This window comes from Erithacus rubecula (assembly GCF_903797595.1).
Source record: "Erithacus rubecula genome assembly, chromosome: 12".
Lineage (NCBI taxonomy): Eukaryota > Metazoa > Chordata > Aves > Passeriformes > Muscicapidae > Erithacus > Erithacus rubecula.
Window position 1 is genome coordinate 15,680,225 of NC_136664.1, and position 25,226 is coordinate 15,705,450.

Here is a 25,226-nt window from a genome sequence, read left to right on the forward strand (position 1 = left end):
TGTAAACCTGTGCTGAGCAATGACCACGTGAAGCAGAACAGTGTATTGTGCAGTAGAACACCTGAATATTCTGACATTCCCTTTTCTCCAGTGACTGGAGCCTTCACCAGCTTGCCATGAATTTTCAAATGCAATGGAGAGTGCCCTAGGACCCACACTTGCCTGTTCCCTCAGAACCCTGGCACTCGTCAAGTCCCAAGGACCTGTCTATGTTCAGGTTTCTCAGATGGTCTTGAGCTTGGTTTTCTCCTACAAAGGAAAGTACTCATATACCCTCCTCATCTTGAAGTTCAGGGACATGGCAAATGTGAGGAGCATGGCTGCAGCAAAAAGTGAGCAAAAAAAAAAGTCCAATGTGAAAGAAACCCTGTCAGCCCTCTCCGTGTGCATTATCACTGAAGTATTGGGGGGGTGGTGGGGCTGTACATTTGTTTTACTTGTCCTTTCCTAATCAATGTATCTCTGGGAGCTATTCTTTTTTGTTTTTTTCCCAGCTCCCTTGCCACATTCAGCTCCAGCTGTGCTTTAGTTCTGATCCCATTCCTATACCCCAAGCACCATCCCTGTATTCTCCCCTATGGATACGTATTCCTGTTTCCAGTACCTATTCATTTATTTCTTGCACTTCTGTCAGACCAGAAGGCAAGACTCAGCTCCATTGTCTCCTGCCTGCCCTGTCTGATTTCTTACACGTGAGAATCAAGAGCTTTTGTGCTTCAAGGAAAAGATGCTAAAAGAGCTGCCAGCTCTCTGCTCTCCTGCTCCTTTATCCAGTTCTCACCTCAGTAGTTCCTCAAACAAGTGATAGTGTGCTCTCCTAGAACCTTCACTTTATTCATCTGAATAATATCCTTTGAGATCATGAATTCAAATACAAGATTTTTTTCTTAATGTTCTGCCCCTTATGGTTATTCTACCAGTTTACTTTTATGGTAGAAAGTGGGTATTATGAGAAAGTATTTTTGATAAATTATTTAGCACCCAGGGCACATCAGGACTGTGGCTGTGGGAATGTGGGCAGGGGAGGAGAGACAAGAGGAAAAATGCTGGTGTGGGGTGAGGGCTCTCTCTCTGGGGTTATGCCTTCCTGCAGAGCCAACAACTACACTAATGGCTTACACTCACCTATTTTACCACCTCCACTGGGCAGAACCCCACGAACTCTTTCCACTTGCCCAGTTATTTCTTGGTGCTACGGCTGGCTTTTCCTGTGGTTGTTGTCCCTGCATTAGTTAAGAACTACCCGTGTTTCTAAAGAACCACCACTATTCCACCATTGCCTCTGCTACAGAGGCCATAAGCCCGAAATAAATTCCAAACCCCAAAAATTTGTTGTAATAATTCCCCTCAAGTCCCAGTAGAATATCCTTGAGCTCAAGTTGTTTGCAGTAACAAAGGCTTTTACTCTTTCACAATGAGCTTGGTTTCCATTTTATACAAAAAGCAGGACGATGGACTTCCCTGCGCTCTGTGAGATTTCCCGCAGCGTCGCAGGTGTGTTTTAACCCCGGGACCATTCGCCTGTGCCATCGGCACCTGCGAGGCCTGTGAGGAGCCGGGCTGGGCTCCGAGCCCGCCGCGGGGGCGCCTCTGACGCGGGGCAGTTCGGACAGTCCCGGAGAGTTCCGGACAGCTCCGGAGGGAGCGGCGGGAAACGCTGGAGTGTTTCGGACAGTGTCGGACAGTTTCGGACAGTTTCGGACAGTTCCGGAGGGAGCGGCGGGAAGCGCTGGAGAGTCCCGGGAGGGGCCTTCTGGAAGGTTCCGCGGGGCAGGGCGGTCTGTGGAGCCTGGCAGCGCCGGAGAATGAGGTCTTGTTCTTACGAGGAACTATGGCAGGATAGGGGGAGATGGGGATTGGGAGTAAAGCGAAGGAAGTGCTTTTTAAAGGCCGCGTTGCCGCGCTCTGCGCTCCTGGGTGGAGCGCGGCCGGGCAGAGGGGTAGCGCGCTGTTTCCTGCGGGAGTTTGCGCTCACCGGCATGGCTGCAGGGGCTCCTTCTGCCTTCTCTACGTCTGTGTTAGTGCAGCGAGACTCTTAGTGACTTACAGTGCTTTTACGGGTTAGCTACTATTTAGCGGTAAGTGTGGGATTTGAGCAAGCATTTATTTTCCCACTGCGTTCTCAGCAAAGCGGGAATGTTACTTGGAGCGGATTGGGAGAGCTCGCCTTTTCTTGTGCGGGTGCTGCATCCCTGCCACGTTGATGGGCCATTTAGAGGGTGTGCACTAATTAACCTGAGACTCTAGCTGAAGTTATTTATGTGCCTCACGTATTATTGCTGAAAGAAAAGTCTGCTTGAAGTGTCTAAGGCAGCACCGCGCATTTCTTGTTGCAGTATATTACAGTGCAGGGTTAGAAACGAGTGTGTAACTCGGGAGCTTTGCTTGTGTCGAATGGTCCTGGGTGAAGCTGCCGTCGTTTCAGCTGTTCCTTTGTCATGTTAAGCTGGCAGTGATCGGTGCTGTCGCTTGGAGCTTGTCGCTCTCACCGCAGGGTAACTGTGTTGCTGCGGAGCTCTGGCTTGTCCAGAGCATGTTTGGAAGTGGAAGGACAATGCCTTGAGTTTCCTTTTCTGAAACATTTAATTAGGCACCTGCTCTCAGTGTTAATTCTTTTAAGTTGTAAGCTGGACACTGCGGTGATGATAACACAATGTGATTTTATTTTGGTTAAATGCTAGTTATTTGCTGGAAGTTTCATTATTCTGGTATCACTCCTAGATCTGCTATGTACCATTGTAGGCAGATGTAGCGTGAAGTACTGATAAAAAACCATGACGTTAAACTTGTTTGCTAAATTTAGGATTCCTCTTTTGTATTAGGCTGTGGGATTTTTTTTTTTTTTTAATTGTAAGTATTATCTGGTGTTTCAGTCCATTTGGTTATGTAGGTAGGTTGTAGCAGCCCTTAGCCTATTTCTGTTGGCCTTTGAAAAGATGCAGCATGGATGGCAATTCTTAATTAGGCTTTTACACAGTCCCTCATTAAGACAGCTGGTTTGAACCCTTTGAAACATGTAAATCAGTTGCTTAGAGTAGTGCTCTAGCATGAGTAGTAAAAATCTATAAGCTTACTTTAGGTGTATGCACTTCAAAAGGGCTTCAACAAAAATGGTGGCAATGGAAATGGTTCATCAATGTTTTTCTTTTACAGCAGTGATAAGTGAGACACAGGAGATAAACATGGAAGTCGTGGTATTAAAGGTATGCTGCTTTTTTTTTTTTTTTTTTTTTTTTTTTTAATCTGAAGGACTGATGTCTATTTCTATGTGACATTCTGGAGGTCACATTTACAAACAAGATGTTGCCTGTGTATTTCCATTCACCAGCACTTCTCTGCACTTGTGGAGTCATATTTGGGTTATATATATATTATCATTTGTTTTAGGTTTTATTTTCTTGGGTTTTTTGTAAAATAGGTGAGCAGGTGTGTGAATTAACACAAACAGGAAGCCAGAAAAAACGCAGCTGAAATATGGGGAGTAAATTTATTTAGTTTCCTGGGTAACTGGAGGATCTGGGGCACACCCAGTTGGACACTGGCAGGCTCAGCCCATCCCAGGATTCATCAAGAGCCCTGTGAGCTCCCATGTGCTTTGTATGATCTCTGACCTTTGATCTTTGTTCCAACATGGAGCTCAACATGTCCATGAGAGTGCCTCCAAGCCTCTCCAAACGCCTGTATTACCTCTAGACAGAAATTGTACTTCTCAAAACAGAGGACCAGCAGCAGCAGGCATAATAGATGGGGTTTCCCACTCTGATATTCTCCAGGCCTCAGCATTCCCAGCTGCAAGGTTCCTTCAGCTATTGTACCATCTTCTTCACCATTTTTACACTTTCTGCCCCTTCCTCTCAGCAGTAGGGATGCAGCTAAAATCTAAAGTGGAGGATGTGCAACACAGTGTTAACTAATGTGTAGTATAGTAGTAGATTATATTGAATTTCACAGATTGTGGATGGTGCAGAATACAGCTGACTGAGGGGGTAGAGCCTGCTATATGATGTTGTGCTGGGCAGTAAAAGCTGCAGGCTTGTCTGTGGTTGTCAGATCTGCCTGCCCAAGTCAGCAGCATTGTGTGTGATGAGCTCTGTGTTCTGGAAATGGCTGAGCAATTGCCAGTGGGAAGCAGTGAACACATTCCTCGTGTTGCTTCGGTGCATGTGCAGCCCCTGCTTTGCCTGGTCAGCTGTTTCAGTGTCAGCCTGTGAGTTTTCTCACTTTTATCCTTGCCATTGTCTGCTCATCCTGCTGCAGGGATGTGTGAGGGAGCAGCTTTGGGAGTTTAGTTGTCTGCTGGGATTAAGCCACCACAGCTGGGGACTCAGACCAGCTGGAACACTGGGATGTGACAGTTTACCAAGGCTTAGCAGAAAGCTATCACCCTGTTCTAAAGAAAGTGGCTGTCATGAGACACTGAGCACAAAGAAAAGCACCTTGCTGAGGTTTATCATGTTTTTAGGGTTTTCTATGTACTTCCAGAGGACTTCCTATGGAAGTAAAAAGCTTTGTCTTTTCACTTTGCCCACTGTTTGGTTTAACCATTTTTTTAGAAAATGCTGCTCCCTTGTAGACCCCACATGGTGTTTGTTGCATGCTAAAGAAACTTGGAACCTGAGAAGCCATTTCATGAACTGATGCTGTGAAGGTGAAAGATGTTTCTAACATTCTGATCCCAGTATCAGTCATCATGATTTTGAAGGTGCCTCATTAAAATCAAGTTTTATTTTTACATTTGCTGCTCAGATACTTTCAAAAGTTAGTAATTTGTTCTCTACTCTCCTCCAGGTTGAAGATCCAAGTTGCTTTTGGATTGCTGTGAAAGAAGGCATGCAGGGCCTAGTCAATGAAACTGTGTATGAAAACCTGAATGCTGAAATGGAACAATTTTATAACAGGTACAAAGGTGCAGATGAAGTAAAAGCAGAGGAGGTAGAAAAAGGCCAGGTAAGATCATTGGTCTGCATAGAAGTAATCTATTATTTGAATGGGTTTATGGGTGAAGTATCAAATACATGTTTTGTTGGGCTTTTTAAATTTATTTTTGCACAGAAAAATAGATAACATCTCAGTGGCTTTTCTCATTTATAAGCCTCCTAACTGTGCAAGCTGTAAGGCTTGCATTTTTGCAAAGAAAATGGAAAGTTTTGTAATAAATACTGTGTCCTTGCCTTTGAAAAACCTTTGAGTATAATTGGGGCCATTTGAAAGAACCTGCTGTCTTATTCTTTGTCTCTTCCTCAGGTTTATGTGGTTTTCAGTGAGGAGCTCAAGTGCTGGTGTAGGGCACTGGTTGAGTCAGTCCAGTGCCAGGCAAATGGTTACCAGCTCAGATGTTTCCTTGTGGATTATGCCAAGTACTGTTTTGTTGCATCAGAGAAGTATGTGTTAAGAGTTTTTATCACTGTGATGTATTTGCTAATTGGTACAGATGCTATTAATATTTATTTAGTCAGTGCTTTGGTTTAATTGAGGTGTAGATTGTGTCCACAAGAAGCTGCTAACCAGATGGTAACACTTAGAAGAGCCTAAGTGAAAACCAGTCCTTATTTTATGATATTTAAGATATTTTCCAATTTAGGTTTTGATTTTTTAAATATTCAGAATAGAAGTCATGTCAGTTTGTTGTGATTGAAGTTTGCAATTGCCAGTTACAACTTACTTTTATATTCTTTTTTTCCTTAATAATTTGCTGTATATTAAAATTATGGCTATTGAAGGTCAGGCACAAAAACCATCTCTAGAAGCAGGGTTTCACTTGCTGCAACAGCTTTTGGGGTTCTAAACAGAAATATGTGGGGGTTTTCCCACTGTAGTTGACCATCTTGTTTAATAGGAGCTGATAGTTTGTCTTGTTATGGTGCCAAAAAAGGTGAGTTTTCACAGGTTCTGAGTTCTTAATAAAATGAGTATAAAGCATTTAATTTCTGAAATCTTGAAAAATATGTTTTATGTTCTAGAGCAACCTAGTCCAGCTCCTAAAGCTTGTTTCTCTATTAAAATGTGGAACTTGGAGCACGAGAAACTTTACCAAATTGGTTTTGGCAGTATTCCTCAGAATTAGAACTTCCTTAGAATGCTTTAAAATAAATAATGTTTTTAAGTTAACTGCTGCTTTGTTTCAAAACAACTTGACAATGGGTTAAATACCATGAAGATATTTAGGAGATGAATAGTGAGAAGACTTGAAAGTGCTGTGCTGAATCAGAAGGTTTCCAAGTGCCTAGGATGTATATTGATTGTAAATGAATAGAAAAGCAATTCTGTTCACCAGCTGGTCATGACAGCCCCTCTTAGAGTAAGACCCTGGTTCCAGGGTGGAACCCAGTCTGGAAGAACTGTGTTGTCAAGTTCAGGGGAACAGGAGGTGGTTTGTGAGACCAGTAACTTCTGGAGCAGAAATTCTGCCCTGTAAAATGAGGTCATTTCCACTTTGTTTTGCAGCATTCAAGTTCTAGCAGGAGCATTTGCAAAGATCCCACACAGAGCAAAGAAGTGTCGGCTGCACTGCACAAAGCCACTGACGCTGCACATTGACTACTGTGAAAACACTGCCAAAATAGGGTGAGGAGGGCTTGGTTAATCTCTTCCCTATTCATGCATTTCTAGAGTGTGAGGCTTTAGTGCAGAGTTTTTAGAAGGGATTATAGTTCAAGAAGATGATACTGCAGTATTCAAATAGTGGACCAGCCACTAAGAGGAAAATTAACTCTATTCCAGCTGTGAGGACAAAGCTCCTGGGGCAGTGGTGGAGTCACCATCCCTGGAGGGATTTAAAAGATGAGTAGATGTGGCACTAAGGGATGTAGTTGAGTGGTGACCTTGGCTCTGCTGAGTTAGGGGTTAAGGCTCAGTAATCTTGGGCTTTTTTTTCAAAAAAAATCCAAACCATGATACCTTGACAAAACTGTATTTTTATTTTAATCAGTTCATGATGTTGGTGAACTGGAACGATATTACCAAGACTAAAGCAATGTGCTAAGTGATCAGATTCTGCTGATTTGTCTAGTTCTGCACTTTGTAAGAATTTGCATGACTTAGATCTTTGTGCTTGTATAGAGGTTTTTTTTTAATTACAATTTTCATGTTTTATAATGTGGAAAAACTGGTTGTGTTTATTTTCCTAGACCAGCCAAAAGATGGGATACTGCTGCTATCCAGCATTTTCGAAAACTTCTTGAAGGTACAGAGCACTTCAGTTTTGGGAATAATCAATTATTAGAGAAATGCAGTACTTGTGTACACATTTATTATACTTGTGTATATTTGATTATATTTGCAAATGTTGTTTGTTACGAACAAGGAGAAAGGAGCTGTATTTTCAGTACTCTGGGCTGCTGTGCTGCATAAATTTTGGTAGTTAAGTAGATTGTGTTAGGCTAGATTAGGCTGAGGGAGCATTCATGTCACATTTGTTTTGAACATTGGAGCCATTCTGCATATTCAGCCTGAGGCTGTGAATCAGCATCATGGCTGTCCTGGATGAATGTGTGCAGAGGTGCTTCAGGGTTTGGGAACAGACTTTTATTGGCTGGGTTTGCCTGAATGAAAAGTGTAACAAAGCTGTACAGATGTGCAAATACAACTTATTTCAGGAAAAGGAAATGTCACGCTTGGAAAGCACTTGCTGGTGCCCCAGACTGTCAGAGTGTAAGAGAAAACCAAGACTTTCAGTGAAGAACTAAGAGTGGTTTGTCTCAAGACAATTAATTTGTTTCAACTCTCAATCCTCCTTCCAAGACTAAGAAAAAGTTCCTTTTTGGAGTTTAAATTTTTATTGTTGAATTCCTTGTTTCACTTAGGTGAAATAACAAGTGTTGCTCGTTTTTAATTGTGATTTCTTGTTTTTCTTTCTGTCTCAGAAAGTACAAGTAAAGAATGCTGGTAGTGTGATAAGGGTTTAATATTTTTTCTTGTGTTTATTACTACATTTAGAGGCTACTGAGGTTAAAGCCACAATACAGGCAGTAGAAGATAAAGTATTAGAGGTATTTCTTTTTGTGACCATAAAAGATGAAAAGGTAAGATACTTTTGTATTTCCAACTCTACAGATGTCCTCTGCTATTAGTTTAAGACTGGAAAGCATGAGTTATGAGTTCTGTAATTTCAATCAGATACAATAGAAGCTAGATCATTAACTTACTAGAGGTTTTGCTTACAGTTCTGTTCATTGTAAACCTCTGGAAAAATTCTAATAGGCAGAACCTGTATTTTTCTCTATATGACCCTTTTTTTGGAAATCACTGACAAACAAGTAAAGTCCAGCCAGTATTTCAGTGGATAACTGTATGCATTATTTGGTGTACTTCTTGTGGTAAATATTTGAAGTTGTTTCAGTAAAGCAGCTGCATAATGCTGTAAAAATAATTAAAAGTTCACACTCTTGCACACAGCTGAGTCCTCAAGGAGCTGGAAAAAACATCCAGTCTAATTCCACTTGCCAAAATGTGTAACTTCTGTCAAATCTGTGCTGTATCTGCTGTCAGACCTAAGCAGCTCTATGGTTATGGTAGATACAAGAAGTTTTAGGCCTAATACTACTTTTTTTTTTTTTTTTTTTTTTCCTGCCAGATTTTGATGTATGCTGAATCCAAAAGAAATAAACAGACTTGATGGAATCAGAGGGTTCTTTTAGATGTAGTGGGCTCATAGAAACAGTTAATTCAGTACAGAATTTTGTCCAGAAACAAAACTCACTAATTAACACCTGTTGAACATACAGGAAGATAGGACTTTCCTTTCCTTGGAATTAGCATTTGACAGAAAATACTCAGTGATACTTCTTAGGTCTGGGGTTTTGTTTGGTTGGATTTGTTTGGGGTTTTTTATCACTTATAAAAGCACTGCTTTTGTTTAAGGTTTCACATAAGTTCTAAACAAATACATGCTGTTGTAGCTTATTTCTTGTTGACACTGATGAAAAAAGATCTTGTTTGGGTTTTTTTGTAGATCTGTGTTAATGATGATCTGGTTGCAAAGCACTTTGCTCATTACAAGGAAGCTGAAGGGACTGCAGGGAGTTCTCCAGATGATTCTGATGATGAAGTGTCCTTAAATGCTGAGTGTGTTCCAGTGGAGTTTGTTGGTCCTACATTTCTTGCCAGGCCAAAACTGCCCTTTGGGGAGGAGATGTCACCACATCTTGAGCCAGGTAGGACCCACAAGTGTGGCAGACAATCCTAAATGCAGCACTTTGTGTTTAGTTGGATGTGTGGAATGGGAATTTCCTGCCTTGGTTTAGATCCTAATGACTGGGACACGTGGTGTCCATCTGTGGCTTTCATGTGTTCAGATAATCAGAAATAGGTATCTCCATTTTGTTTACCCTTTTAGATCTTGCTGGTTGTAATTCTGCTCTTGAAAAGAGATCCCAAAGGTCACACCCAGTTCTAAAGGACAGTACTGTGCCTGTAAGTATTACATTTTATATTAAATTCTGAAATACAAACTAAAAGTAAATATGTAGGCCAGATTATCTGTGCTGTAGTCATCCAGCTTGATATTCTTAGACAGTTTTCTGTAGTTTTTTGCATCAAAATTGTTGCCTTAGTCAGAGGAACTTAAAATTTTTAAAAGAATGCTGCAAAGTATTAGTAGAATGTAACAGCTGGGTAAGAAAACCCAACAACTTTGTGTTTTAGATATTGCTTTTGAACAGTATTTTAGTGCTTGAAATGTTTTCTTTCTAGGTGGTCAGCATGGTGCCAGATGTGCCTTTCAATGAAGATAAAGCAGTTCAAACAGAGAGGTGTGGTGCAGCATTATAAATACTCAGAATGATTCTGTAGTCAGACAGTTGGGAGCTGTAGTATGTTTGCAGTTCCTGTTCTTAGGCCTGTAAAGGGCAGAGGGAAGGGGAAGGTACATACACATACTTTTGGGAAAGGAGGCACTTGCAAGCTGCTGATAGTTACCCAGACTAGAAAAACAGCAGTTCTTTCTAAATATTAGCTTGGCACCAGGGATGTGGTGGGGAGATGTTGTTGTGCACATTAAATCTGTCAACTTGCTTTATTTTATTCTCAGTGTGATTTATGAAGTTTTCAGATTTAATGGAATATGATTGGATCAGTTTGTGCAATGCTTTCACTGTGCTGCAGGTTATTTGATGCATATGTAATAAACCTCAGGAGTATTCCTTCTTTCATTTTCTAACTGATGCAAAGATAGGAGTTGGTTTATGTTTTGGAATTTTAAGAAACCTTTTTTTCTACAGTCCAGTCTATTTTTCTTCTAATGTCAGGGAATTAACCAATTAACTTTGAAAAAGATTCTGAAGGATTGTTTTCACTAAATTTTGCTTTCCAAGTGGTGAGTTTGATTTCTCCTTTTGTACTGAGGGTTTTTTTCCTTGGTGTAGATATGTCAGAAATACTTTGAATTGCTTCATGACATTTGGGAAATACTTTATGTTGGATTTAATAATTCTATTTCTCAGGCTTCCACAGTTCTTAAATTCCAATTCCCTCCAGACACACGCACTTGAAGATGGCCAACAGGTATTTCAAGCATTAACTTTCATTTAACTTCTCTTGGCAGGCATTTTGGTTTTGGTAGCTTGGGTCTTTGGGGAAGGAGGTCAGGGGCTGACTTCAGTCTAGAGCTGAGCCAGCCAGCCAAGTTGGGGATGCCTCTCTGAATTTAAGAAAGGGCAAAAACACAGGGAGGAGAACAAAAAAAGTGACAAACAGGCAATGCCAGGGTCAGAGGAGTAGAAGGAGCTCCATGCAGATGTTTCTGAAGGGGCTGCAGTCAGGAGAGGAGAGAGGAAGAGGAGAAGGGAGAGGGGAGGGGAGGGGAGGGGAAGAGAGAAGGAGCAGTGCAGAGAAATTGCAATCTGCTTTGTGACTGCAGTCTCAGGCTGCTCAGTGTGGGAATGAGTGCCAGCTGTAAACAGAGCACTCACTGGATCCCTTGAGGGGTTTCAGAAAGCTGAGACCATTTTTGAAAGTCTTCTTTCAAGAGTAGCAGTAATGAGTTTTTATCTCGCCGTTGGTCTGTGTAACCTATCAGTATGTATGAATCATATTTAAAGTGATTTTAGGATTTGATTCATTTCTATCAAAAAGTCATTTTTTAAAATACAGTGAGTGCTTCTGAGTTTTTGTAAGCTAAACCCCTTTTGTTAAGTATTGCCTTTGTCATCTATTTGTCTCATGGTTTCAGAAATTTAAAAGTGCTGGGGAAGAAAAAAACTTTGTGTTCCTGAGCAAGAAAATCGAGCCATCATTACTTTTGGAAACAGCACCACTTTCTGATGGTCTGAAAAAGGTAGAGGTGATGATACTACATTGATTATCTTTTTAAGACAAGTTTCATACTTCAAATCTACATAGTAAATATTACAGTAGTACCTCAGTTTGATTGAGGAATGCGTACAAGGTTGTTCATGTGATGGAGTAAATGAAGCTTTGGAGAAATGCTGTAAGAATTTTACACTTTTTTTTTTTAGCCACTGCTACAAGTGGATATGGATTTGAATTTTAATACAGTGATTTAACAGCTCAGCCCAGAAGATGGTATTTCATATTACCTGTTAAGGACATTTATTATGTAGTGGGTCAAAAGCTTTTTTTGTTGTTTTGTTTGTGTTGTTTGTTGGTGTTTAAGTACACAGGTTTAATGGGAAACTCTTAATATTTCTTCCTGTAGGAACTTGCTTGGAACAAGTTTTCAGACCCTACCTTCACTGAGTCCTACTGTTGGCCACCAGTAGCTTGGGGATGTGATGTTGTTGCCATCTCCCATCAGGGAAATGATCCCTTATTATATATTCCACCAGTTCTTACACTTCTGCAGTTGAAAAGTGACTACCAAGCCTTGCCAAACATGAGTGGAGTATGTATATATTAGATCAGAGAACCTGTTACTACTCTGAATGTTTGGAATGTATACATTAATGTCATCTGAGTGTATCTTCATGATGCCTGCCAGTTTCTGTAAGGCCTCTGCTTAGAGGACTTGGATGGACTATGTGAATGGGGGGAGTGCCAGAGTTACTTTTAAAGCAATCCTTAACAAGTGGTTTATGCCCTGGCGCTTGATGGATACATGATGGAGCTTTGTTTCTGCATGAGTAGTATGTACTCATGAAACTAAAATGGTTTAAATATTATAATGCATTTTCTAGCTTGTATTAGATCACAGAATTACTGAGGTTGTAAGGGACCTCTGCAAATGGACCAGTACAGCCCAAGTAAGACAAGATTCTTAAGGTTCTGTATTTCTGTCTAATACTGTGTTGTCAATTTTTGTACCTGTGTATGTAGCCACTAGCACTGATTTTATGTCCTGGATGGAAGAAGGCACAACTTGTTTTTGACCTGCTGAAAACATACTGCAGGCGCCTTCATCCAATGCTGATAATCCTTGGGCAGAACAAGGAAGCAGCCAGCCAAGTGGAACTCCGAGGCTGTAAGAATACTTTGTCATCTTAGTTATGTTTGGAGGCTGTGTGGGCTGCCTTAATTGCAGAAGCATGTGAAAGAGCAATTTCTGCTTCTCAAGTTCTCAGTTTATAAAATGAAGTTGGGGGTTTTGTTAGTTGAAATGGTGATTTGCAACTTGCTGTTGCAATAAATGTTCAGTACTTTATGCATCTAACTCAGTAGCATGGAGAGGGTACTCCACAGAGAAGCAGCATAGAAATAATAAAAAAGCTGTTGAGAGACTTGCCCTGCTTATGTATGCATGTGTGTACTTAAAACATTTAGGTGGGTTCTGGTTGGATGTCTTGGTTAAGCTTTGGTTGATACCTGCATTTTCAAAAGTTGCTTTTGTTGTGCCAAGGGCATAAGAACTGTGGGGAAAAAACATGAAGAATTGTGTAGAACTCCATTAAAGCAGTTGATATTCTTTCATCCATCATTCAAGTTTGAGCCTGGTGAATTCAGACTTCGTAGCAGCAGAGCTGTTGATGTATTTGCACCAGTGAAGATTGGTGTGGTTTTATTTCTGTATGTAGATAGATACACATGCACACATGTGTATGTAAATTCCTAGGCTATAAAGTGTGCTTTATTCCACTATTGGAACAATTTTCCTGAAATTGCTCTTGCATATATTTATAAATACTAAACTTCTGGCTCTTTGGTTCTGAAGTTCTTCTACTTCCAGTACCTTACAGGACCATGAAATTAAATCCTGCTTTGTAAACTTGTTAACCTTCGGACATTTCATTGGATTTCAAAATATCAGAGCCTCACCTGCTTTCCAGTCTTGGAAAACTTGCAGGAGTAGAAAAATACAAACTCCCCAGCTTCATGATGATCAATCCGGAATACAGATGTGACCCTTTCTAATAAAGCTACTGTGTCCTTTGGTGCAGTAGTAATACTCTTCCATGCTGTAAGTTACCAGTAACAGTCTTTCCCAACTTGTAGGTGAAATAGTAGTGACTACATCATACAACCTCCTGAGACTGCTGGAACACAGCACTGGAATTTTGTGTAGGCTTTGCCATCTTGTTCTTGATGAGATTGAGGTGCTGCTTTCTGACACTACTGAACAGGTAAATGGTTTTCACAATCACTGGGCAAAATGCTGTTCCAGTTGTGCATGTGTCTGAAACAGTGGCACACACTCAGGAAAAAAACACTGGAAATGGGTTTATGGTGAACCCCCTCTTTTCTTTCCTCCTTTCCTTCCTTTCTTTCTTTATTGTAATTTGCAAATTACTGTGTTGGTATGTTTGGCTTGTCTTCAGTTTTTGCTGAACCCTTCTGCCCTCAGATGTGCTTTGTCTAGGCTTTTTATATTGCAGATTTGAACAGATCCTTCTCCTGAGATTTCCATCTTCTCTGGACAGAATCCTGCATTACAGTTGTGCACATGGATATGCTGTCACTACATGCTGTCCTGTTGGCTGTGTCTTGCTTCAGAAGTAATTCAAAGAGTAGGATAAAAGTGTACAAACCAAACTGCTCTTTTGAGGTGTTACAGTTGTAGTTTGCTGTAGTAGTGGCTTTATGACTGGAAAAAACTATATTTTTCTGGGCTGTCATGTGTTTGCTGGAATGTGAGTAGAGGAGAGGAAAAAACCTTCTTTTCTTCCTAGGTGTTTGCTATAATGGATTGTTACAAGAAAGCCATTGCTCAGGCACAGGGGGATCTGCCACATCAGATCATTGCTGTGGGAACTCGGTGGAATAAACACATCACACCCTTGATAAAGGAGTTCATGAAAGATCCTCACATTGTGATAACAGTTATTGAAGAAGCTGCCCTCTTTGGAAATGTGCAACAGGTAAAACTTTGGAAACTATGTCATTGCTTAGGTACATGGCTGCTGCTGGTTTATTGGAGGCAGGTGGTGCTGCAGTGCTGCCTCCCAGTGTGAGCTGAAGTGGCTGTTGGAAATCACATGCAGGTGAGTCACTGGAAGAGCTGGAGGTCCTTTCTTTACAAGACCGAGATGAAGACAGTCCCTGAGTATTTCATGGTTAGTGCAGATGAGTCTAAATGTGATGTGATGTATTTGCAAACAGTACAGTTTTTGACCAGGATGTTACCGAGTGTTTTTGCAGTTCTGAGCTGTGCCTGGCAGAGCTACAAGGTGAGCAGTGCCAAGGCAAATCTAGTAAAGCATTTGGGTTTGCTGCTTTCACACAGTACCAAACTTTTGACATCAAATTTCTAGAAGGTCTGTTACATATCCTTAGGTATCTTTCCACTTATTTTCCAGTCAGCGTGGTTTAGCCCTTAAGAATAATACAAGTTGGTTTAAGTTTGATTTGGATGACTCTGGCTTAGGATGGAGTAGTTTGTGGATTTTAAATGTTGGGAAATCTCCAAAAGTATATGCTCTGAGTATGTCAGGAAACAACCTGTGAGTTTTTGTGAGAAGGCTTAATGATTGTGCAGAACTGAAAGTGTCATTGTGTGGATGCATTAAGGTTAGGATTAGGAAGAATTATATAGTAAAATATGTATGGGTTATATGAATTACCAGCCTTCTGTTTTGTATTTGCTTTTAGGTGGTGCAGCCCTGCATGAACAGCAACAGAACTGCTGAGCTACTCAAAATATTGGATTTTACCCAGAGGGATCTTCAGAAAGTGCTGGTATTCACTGACTCAGTAACTGAAGTAGAGATGATTCATAAGGTAAGAAAGCTTTTAAACTTAGATAAGCAGGGGTTTTTTCATTTTAAAGTCATAACAAACTAAAATATCTTGGCTTCTGAGAAAAAAGGAGAAATGTGAATTTTTAAGTTAATCATTCCTGCTAAAAGTAACACCAAACTGACTGCCAGCAAATAGCTGGCATAGATCATGTGATACTTAAAGGCTTCTTTTCTGATGTATTTATTAGTGTATCTGGAATGTTTATTCTTTGATGATTGTTTGAAATTTGTTTTGGGATTGTGACTAACATTGGGATTGTGACATTTCCCTTGAATATTTCAGGGTCCAAGCATATCAAAACCAGCCCTACCACAACTTTAAAAAGTGCTTGTTGATGTTAAAGTAGGATTGAATCTGTTCATAGTAATCCTTACATACACCAACTTCAGATATTTTACCTGCCCTATGAAAATATTTCAGGGTTTCACATAATGAGGAGAGACTGAGACATGAATCTGCATAGTGTTACATCATGGAATCAGATTAGAGATGACACATTCATGAGGGAAAAGCTTGACATTTTTACTTTCTTAAATCTCTGTCTAATGTATTAATAATATATGGGAACATGAGCTTGTAGTTTTCTTTTTATGCAGGAAAATAATGAACCTTATCTCCATGAATACTTTTTTTTTCATGTAAGCAACCTAAATTTCATTAGCTCTTTCCTTGTGTCCCTGTAGTAAGGTGTGCTAAATCCTAGTAAGAGATGCTGCTTATTAGAGTTGATTGAAGCAAGTTCTGCAGCATTGCAGGAATGTGTAACTTTTCACTTTGCCATGCAGGCACTGAAGAACAACTCAGTAGTTTCCTTGAAAAAGCATAAGGAGAGCAAGTGTAATGCTAGCTGTGTCTTGGAGAGGTGGAGAAAAATGCACAGTTCTGGCACTCCTGCTGTGTTAGGTGAGGATTCTCTGGTTGGGATTGTATTTTAATGCAGAGCTAAGATCTGCACCAAGCACTTACACTGGGTTATCTCACCACTTCCACGGGGGCAGATCCCTATGAACTCTCCCAGTTCTGTTTACTTCTCAATGCTACAGCCCTTTGGGGTTTTTTTCTTTTCTTTTCTCCTGTTACTATTTTCCCTGCTTAGTTAAAGAACTACCAATATTTTCAAAGATTTTTCTATCATTTCACAATTGCGTCTGCTACAGAGGAGATGCTGAATCTGAAATAATTTCCAAATTTGTGACTTCATTTGGGTGTTGTTTTTTTTTCCAGTTTTTTTGCAGTAACAAAGGCCTTTATCCATTTTCAAACTCAATTTGTTTTCTATGTTATACAAAAACAAGAAGGTGGACTTCCCTCTGCTTTGTAGGTTCATACAGAGCTGTGAGAGTTCCTGCATAATTTCAGTTGTCTCCTGTCTAACTCCTGTGAATTTCTGGGCAGTGCTCTATTCTCTGTATTCTGTGGTGTTGACACGAAATAGAGAATTCTGTGAGATTGGCATGAAATGCTGTGTTTGCCATATGCTGATGGGATAAACTGACTGGAGAAATAAAAAGCCTTATAGGAGTATATTGGGGAAAATTCCATCTTCATCTTCCAGTCAGTGGATAGGGAGAAGGAAATCAGCCATGGTGCATGTGATGTGATCCTTCCCATGTTTGAATTATTACAGTTACATATCTTTGTGTAATATGTGCTTAGTTTTAACAGATGACTGCCTGCAGTCCTTGGGAATAAGAGATGCAACTTGTGTGATCCATTTCAGTTTCCCATCTCTGGGAGTCTTTGGGCAGCGCCTGCAAAGCATGAGTGACAACTTCTGCACTGGGGTAAAGGTTTGGGTGAGCCTTGACTGGGAAATGCTACATGGGATTATTACTGGTGGATATATCAACATTTTCCAAAATACTACTTCCAGGATTCTGCTGTAGATCAGGAACATACTAAGGGCAAGTCAGTCATTCTGCTGACAGAGAACAGTTCCTGTCATGCACCTGAAATTCTTCACTATTTGAAGCATGCAGAAGCTGAAATTCCAGAAGAATTCTATGATTTGACTGCCAAGGTGCTGGAATCTGAGGAAAAGGAAAAATCTTCAAGGCCCCTGTGTGCTTCTCTTAAAACATTTGGTATTTGCAGGTAAGGAAATGTCAGCTTTTTGTGCCCTGAATGATGATTGCTAGCTGATTCCTTGATGATGGAATGTCCTGTTGGATGCTTTTATCTAAAACAGGTTTTCCTCATGGTTTTTTATTTTTTTCTGTTGTCTGTTACAAGTCACTTAACAGTAGCTTACAACTGAAAGCAAAGAGCTTTTTTTCTAAACCTCTTGTGTTTTTTTAATGTAGGAACAGAACTGAGTGTCCAGATCGTCATCAAATTAATTTATCAATAGACATGGCCCAGAATATCACAGAGGAAATGATAGAAACACCTGAACGTGTGACAGTAAGTTACAATTTTCCTTGGGGTTGGATACCAAGAGGACAAGTCTTAACCAGCTACGTAGCATGTTATTTCATTTTTTTTTCTGTATTCCATTAATTTTACTGTGGTGTGGATATCATTTGACATGGCTGTTCATTATTCTCTAGCTTTTTGCCCCTGTCCCTTGCATAAATCAGTGTGCCAAATGTTCCTTGTGTCCTTAGCTTGAACTGAAACTGTTTTGCAGGTAATTCTGAGTTTACCTCAGGCTATTTTTCTGCTTTGAAGCTTCTTCATATTTTGTGGAAAGAGGACTTGTATGCTGTGTATTCATTCCCTTTATAATTTGTGACCATATATCAAAATTAAGATGGAAGTTTCTAGAAATATATTTCTTGTAGAGGAAACAAAAAATAATCTGTGGGAGTGAAGAGAGTTGAAGTGGAAGGATCTTTTCTTAGCTGACATGTTGGTGCAAACTTCCTGAAAATGGAACATTTTCTGGCCTTGGGATTAGAGAATGTTTTTTCATTTATAGTATGTCCAAGAAATTGTAGGTAAAACATTTGAGTTACTTCCCTAAAAAATACAAGTGTTTTGGAAGACTCTTCTGCTGCAGAGTGCATTTTTAGTTAGACTTCCTTTTCAGTAATTCCACATCCATGAAACCTTCATGGCAATAAGGTTGGCTTTGCTGTGATGATTCTTCACATCCCAGTAAAAGTTTGTGTCTCTAGCTCCCTTTGAGACCTGGGCTTTATCTGAGGTGCACTCACAGCAGCTTTTTATGCATTGATAAATGAATAAAAACATTTGACAGCTGTGTGTTTGTTGTCTTTTATTTAAGTCATTTTGGTGCAGAAAAAGCAGTCAGTTCTTGCACAACTCCCTGTAAAGCTGGAGAATGTTCAGAGTAGAGCTGGAGTGGTGCAGAATGTGTGAGTGCTGAGTAGCCTGGCAGATAATTGGCAGAACTCACTCGTGTTCACTGATGTGGAATAACATCACCTGCTACCCAGCAGTTCTTGCTGCCTACACTGCTGTCCACTACTGACTGAACTGTGGGCAGTTAGGATTGAGAATAATAACAAACAACTGCTTTCTGAAATGGGTGTGTACAGCAACACCTTTTGGGGCTGGAAAGAGGTATGTGATCTGTAGATAGACATAAATTTCATTTGTTTGAGCAGTCATCTACCCCTACTTTCTGCTGATGTATTTGATCCTTTCAGATCCTGCCTCTCCTTGTTGTAAATGCAACAAACTATTTTGGTCGAATAATCAAGAAAGAAAAGGACCAGTATACAGTTCTTGCTAAACAAATGAATGATTATTTCAAGGTACCAGAGCATAGGATTTCAGTTAACACTATGGAGAAATCAGTGCTCTATGGGTTGCATGAAGGAGCCAATTGCCACAGGTAAAATTTTCTTGGCTTTTTACTTTATTCATGTGCATATATTTATACTAAGTTTTTTAAAAACTTGACTGTTGGGTAAAGAAAAAAGCCCATCCTCAGAAGCAAAAAAAATCACTGCTATGCCAATAGTGCTTTTAAAAAGCTTTTTCCTACTTTGAGTTGACAAACAATGATTCCCCACACTTGCACTTAGAGTGCAAGAGTGAAAATACCAGTTTTAAAATGAGTGGTTTAAAAATTACTCTGCACAACTGGTTACATAAATAATAATTCTGTGTTTCTTTTCCTACTATATGAAGGGTTCAGGTGGTAGAGACTCCAGCAAAAGATGAAGAAAACGTCTGTAAGGTCACAATTAAATATATAGATGAAGGCAGGACAAGTCAAGTTAATAGTGATCAGCTGCTTCACTTACCTGTGAAGTTTCAGAGTCTGCCACCTCAGGCTGTGGAAATCGTGGTTTGTAGAGTAAAACCCATTGATAATGAAGTTGAATGGAATCCAAAGGTAATAAGCAAGTTTTGCATGGTATTTCCTTTATGCTCTTTACTTTCTCTCCCTGTCATTTTTTACAAGAAGACAGTTACAAACTGTAAACTTAGGTGCCAGATTGCATTGCTTACTAGTATTGATACTAAATACCTGCTATTGGGGCAGATTCTAAGAAGGTCAGTTGCCTTTTTTTTGTTCTTCTATTAAATAATACAGTGAAGTTCATGTTTGTTTGTTTGTTTGTTTTATTGTGGTTTAAATGCCTTTTTTTTTTAGAATAGGTTCTCACTGCTTTGGATTCTGGAGGAGCAACAAGGGAAGTGTAGCCTCTCTAAACTGACCTGTGTTGGAGTTAGCTTTCATTAAGGAAGCTCTTTCCTTGAAGGCTAATACTCTTCTAACTTAGAATTAAGTTCAAGTTCCACTGGTTTACTCAAAGCTATTTATTTGTTGAATACCCTTTTCATTGTTAAGCTCAATAAGATGTTGTTAAAGTGACTGTAAAGCTATGTTGGTATCCATGCATCTCAAGTGCAGTGACAACTTGTTTTTCCTAGGTGACTGATCACATTAATCACAAAATTAAAGGAAAACTTCATCATGCAAAAGTGGTGCATACCTTGGGAAGGACAGTCTGGGTTGACCCAATGGTAGGTATAGAATGTCAGCATTGGGAAATGTTAGTATATCTGCACATGGTGCAAGCTATTACTAACTGTGGAATACTAAGTGTATTTGGGAGCTACTAGTGTTGAGTAGTTTGCCTTGTGAAGTCAGTTCTGCAGTTTGTTACATTCCTCTGGAAGAATGAAATTTGGATCCTCCGAGATGGTTTGTTGATACCCAAGAGCTCTTGAAGTAGACTTAACTTACTCTGTTTATAATTCTAAGACTATTAGAGCTCTAGTTTGCAGTCAGTTTTAGTTTAATTTTTTCTGCAAATTAAAAAATGTGAAGCTTTTCTTTTTCATTTTCTTGATCAGAACAGGAAAAATGGGTGCTCTTGTATTTCTCTTGTTCTACAGTTTCACATCCATTAGCATCCACCAGACTTCTCAATTTTGTGGAGCAGGATTGGAAAGACAAAATGATCTGGAAGTCATAATTTACAGTAGCTTCTAATCCTATATGATGTAGTTCAATCTTTTACCAATTTCTAGGCTTTGGGGTTTTTTATTGTGCCCCCCACCCCCTCAGCTGTTCTCAGGTTGTTTGACTCACAGTTCTTTACTGCATGAGGTGTATTATGACTGTCTCTTACATGATCAGGGCTGGCACTGTTTACTTAATTGCCAGCCTGGTTCTGGTAGGGCAAACAGCCAGTTACCTGAGCCATTTTCACAATGCAAATGATGGTGATACTTGGAAAACAAATATGGGGAGGTTCCTTTCTAAAAATGGGGAAAACCAAATACCTGCAGGCATAAGTCAGTAGGGCTACGTTTGAAGTATGACTTAAAGAGCATCTTTGAGTTGGAGAGAGACCATTGAAGAGCTGTGCTTTCCCTTTATGATGTGTCATTAAGGTTGGGGTTACCAATCTTCCCACGATGAAGATATGGATCAATGAGTACAACATTCGAACTGAGATTTTGTCTACTGGTTTGGGAACTGACAATCCTGAACATGTAGGAGAAATTCAGAAGCTGTGCAGACAGATAGCAGTTTTGGATCATGCACAGAGCTTGGAGCATTTGTAAGTTTTCACAAATTTTTGTTCAGCATATACTTTATTAAGAGAAAAATTCTGTTTAACTGAATACAGTTAATATTGCTGACAGTTACTTTAACTTAAATGCAGAAACAGTTGTGTTTGTAATGTGTCTGCTTCCCATTACCTATTCTTCAGCTCCATAACTACAAGGAAAATAAAGTTGTAATTCTAGAAAATATTAACCTAGAATATGATGTAGACAGGCAAGTTAGTAATAAAAGTATGGAGTCTGCATTCAGATTCTGTTACAATTTACGATGCTCAGAAGCTGATTGGGATGCTCACCAGTCAGTAAGCATCTGGTGTCTCAGGCACAACCTGTTTGCATTTATTCCTTCCTCCTGGGAAAGGAAGATTGGGAACTTCCATGGGGACCAGACAACTGTAGTGTGATGCTGTGTGCTGAAATGTGTGTGATGCAAGTACTTGGATCAATTTTTACAGACCTGCTAAGGCTGAACCTACTGTTGAAAAAATTGGAGCTTCAGTACAGGCTTTGTTAGTAAGGTAAGTTTAAAGAAGGGGGAGACAAAGTAAAGTGAAGCTGACTGTCATTTCAGGATTTTCTTTTAAAACTGCTTTGTCCTGTGTTCAGAAACACAGAAGAGGACACAACTAGCCCAGAGGAGGTGTCCAGTCCACAGGATACATTGATACAGGAAAATTCTGCTGAAAGCTGTAACAGTTCTGTGACTCTTCCAAGCAGTAAGCCTTCCATCATTTCTGGAAGTTTTCAAGTGTGAATTCAAGTTAGGTGCTTGATATCAACTTAACAATTGTCCTGGCAGCTGCAGACTGCTCTGGGTGTACAGAGCAGCACCATGTGACTGATGTTTGCAGTCAGCCAGAGCTGCATTCCATTGAGCAGTCAGGAGATGCTGTGAGAGTGATTCTTGCTACTCTGTGTGTCTGTTAGAGGAATGCTCTGTCCTTCAGACACTTGGAATTCTTTGGCTCTGAGTCCAACATGTAAGAAGGAAATCTCTGCTGTAGATAGGACAAGAGCTCTGCAGTCCAAGGCCACAGGGCTTAAGGGAATTGAAATCTGAGTGTGAATAATAATACTATTCTCTTGAGAGGTTAATTTTTTTTTCAGGATTCAGGATGGCAGAAAATTGTGCTTTCCCCTCCCCCCTTCAAATCTTTTTAATCTAAAGGATATGCTTACTGTTGTGTCAGTAGAGGATTAGAAATGCTTTGGCATAACAGGGGGACAGGATTACCTGCTAGCAGCTGACACATGAGTTTGGAGCAGTGCAAGGTGAAGAAGTTGCAGCAGATAAAAAGGCTGGAGTGCTTATTATAGGTTTTTTTTCCTCCCTGGTAATAGTCACACTAATGCCATATTTCAAGCTGTGATGTTGACACCTGTGTTAGTAATTTCATTCCTGAAACTCCCCATTAATGTCCAAAATGTTATGTTTCAGGTGTTAAATAAATAATGTCTTGAAATTGGAAAAAAACTTTACCTGAGCTGGAAAACTGCATGTTTGATTAGAGTATTTTTTAAATCATCTTACAGTACTCTTGATAATTAAAAATTTTAGTTGAATTACTAACTTTATTAAATCTTTCAGGATAGTAAGTACCACAATATAAAGGACAAAAACAGTAATTTGGTTGCTAGCAAGTTATTTTTATGATGGTGATGGGGAATTCTGAAAATACCTGGCTTTTGTAGTATAGGGAAGTATAAAAGATGTTTCTGGATGTCTTCTTTTTAGATGATGTAGTACAAGCAAAAGAAGCAGAAGACTTTACTGTGCATCAACAGAAAAGGTAAGAAAATAGTGATTTGATCCCATCTTGCTTTTATGTGAACTGCCAGATGGGATTGTTCTGTCTCTGGGGTCAGCTGAAAAGTTCCTGTTGTCTGTTGGAGGTGGGTTTTGCTGTTAACTTTTCCTTTGGCACTTCAAGGGCAGACCTATGGTGGCATCCTGAGGTGAGGCAGTAAGTGTGATTCCAATGGCTGTTGAAGTCAGTGGAGCATCTCCCCATGAAACTTGTAGATGTGCTTCTCCAAAGGCTTGGGATGTGGTGCTTTTGTGGGAAGCTTGACTGGTGCCCCATCACCTGCTTGCTTGGCACTGCTGCTGGTGCCAGGTCTGCATGGTCCAGCTCCTTGGCTGAGTGACTTCTGGCAAATTCTGGCTCTGTGTGAAACAGCTTGGCTAAACCTCAGTGGTTTTCTGCTTTGGAAACTACCTATTAAATTAACTTTGTTTCAGGTGTCATCCACAAATCAAGTGGCTTCAAGATAAAATTACGGTGACACTGAAGGTACAAATACTGAGGGCAGCTGACAGTAAATGTGAGTTCTCTAGAGAGAAGGTGATTTTCAGGTAGGTTTAAGAAACTTCACTGTAATCAGCAAAGTGTCTTTGTTCGGATTTAGTTTTTTTAAACTTCTTGTATGTTGCAGTGCTTATTCAGAAGGCAAACTTTATGTGGCCGACCTGGAGCTGTATCAGTCAGTAATTGCAGAGAAGTCCACATGTGTGATTAAGGATACAGAAGCTGTGATCTTACTGGTAAAAGAGAAACAAGGAACATGGTGCAAATTACTGAAGAACAAGGTGAAGTGAAAATTCATTTGAGAGTTATTGAATGTTCTGAACATGTTTGCTGTGCATCAGAGCTGGTATTTCAAACTGTTTTTGTCAACAGAATCTTCACGTGTCCTTAGATTTTGAACACTGGGAAGAGTCTGAAGATGAAAGACCTTTTACAGTTGGTAAGGATTGGATGAGTCTGTGTTTTTAATACATAAAATGGTCAGCACTGCATTTGCTTTATCTGAAATACTCATTTATTTCAGCAGGTTGCTCAAATTATCTCAAAATAGCTGAGGACCCCTAGAGTGAACTAGAGGCAGCAGGGCACTTTTGGATCAGCTTAGCACAGACTAAGAGCAGATAGAAAGGGTTCTGAGTGTTTTGGTCCAGTTTGTAGTCAAAAGCATTGGGGGCTTGCTGGGTTGAGTCATTTTTTTCTGCAGCTCATTTTGTCTTGGTTTATAAATGTTACACTTTGTTAATCCCTTCCAGGTTCTGCAAAACTGAGTTACCCTCCTGCAGGATCTGAGGACTCGTTTGAGTCCTCAGAAGACAGCGATACAGAAAGTGATGAATAATTGGGAGGAGAAATTCCTTTCTCTTCTGATAAGAATTGTATTATTGTTAATGGTTAGTAAAAAAGTTGATGCAATTGTCAATTGTTGAGTTGATTGTTGTAATTGTGGCTTGTTCATGTAATTATTAATTGAAAACATTAGTGCCCTTAGAACCTGATTGCTACTGTGCTTAATTATAACCTTCACCTGAGAACAGGTACTGGCAAAGCTGTACCTGGTGTAAGAACACTGAAGAGCTGATGTAATCTGTATTTTGGTCTTGATCTGCATCCTGATGACAACAGAAATTACCTACTTGAAAAAAAAACACCTGCAGAGCAGATGTTGTCCTCTGCTTATTTTCTTCTTTTACTTAACATTTAAATATATAATAGAAGGTGTTTTGTTGGTTTGTTTTTAGTTTTTTTTTTCTTTTTTCTGATAGATTAGTCTCTAGTGGGTTATTTAAGAGGTGTAAGTAACAAAAAAAGTAGGTGTAACAAAAGCTGTAGTTTTTGTTTAAAAACAAGGTTTCTTTTGTGAAGTAGAAGCAAAAAGTGGGTTTTGCCATACATTCTTAGCAGCTGAAGGCACCAGTCTATAAAGAACAGTGTAAAAAAGGCCAGGAGTCTGTCCAAGAATATTTTTCTGGCCTCAAGCAGTTTTTGATCATTGTTTTCATGAGGAAGAGCATTCCTGGGGACTTGAATAAACACAGTTGCATTTTGGATCATATGTGAGCTTTTAACATTCTCCTGCACTAAGGAATGCAGTGAAATAATTTTCCTGTGTTTTGAAGCCTTCCCTAATGAGGACAGTGAGGGCACCCCACTGTCAGTGGGATGGAGTGAGAGGGCAGAGGGGCAGGTGAGGGGAGAGGAAGGGGTGTTACACAGTCTGTCAGAAAAGGGAGGTTATAGCCCCAAAATGCCTGACAGTAAATAGGAGGGAGAGGTGGGGGGAAAAAACAACTAAAG

General features: G+C 39.9%; 1 protein-coding gene across 1 annotated transcript; it reads left to right on the forward strand.

The window, feature by feature from the left end:
* The first annotated feature begins 1,679 nt into the window (after positions 1-1,679).
* On the forward strand, positions 1,680-24,352 carry TDRD12 (tudor domain containing 12). The gene is made up of 32 exons (XM_079316435.1): positions 1,680-1,810; positions 3,154-3,203; positions 4,789-4,947; positions 5,245-5,381; positions 6,445-6,564; positions 7,128-7,183; positions 7,936-8,021; positions 8,951-9,152; positions 9,335-9,411; positions 9,691-9,749; positions 10,440-10,500; positions 11,168-11,272; positions 11,654-11,839; positions 12,271-12,415; positions 13,384-13,511; positions 14,058-14,246; positions 14,977-15,105; positions 15,912-16,029; positions 16,783-16,910; positions 17,000-17,220; positions 17,430-17,529; positions 18,741-18,928; positions 19,228-19,435; positions 19,978-20,070; positions 20,947-21,116; positions 21,579-21,641; positions 21,730-21,839; positions 22,859-22,913; positions 23,366-23,479; positions 23,560-23,713; positions 23,805-23,871; positions 24,185-24,352. The coding sequence occupies exons 2-32, from the start codon at positions 3,183-3,185 to the stop codon at positions 24,268-24,270; spliced, it is 3,735 nt and encodes a 1,244-aa protein (XP_079172561.1). The 5' UTR covers positions 1,680-1,810; positions 3,154-3,182; the 3' UTR covers positions 24,271-24,352.
* The last annotated feature ends 874 nt before the right edge of the window (positions 24,353-25,226 follow it).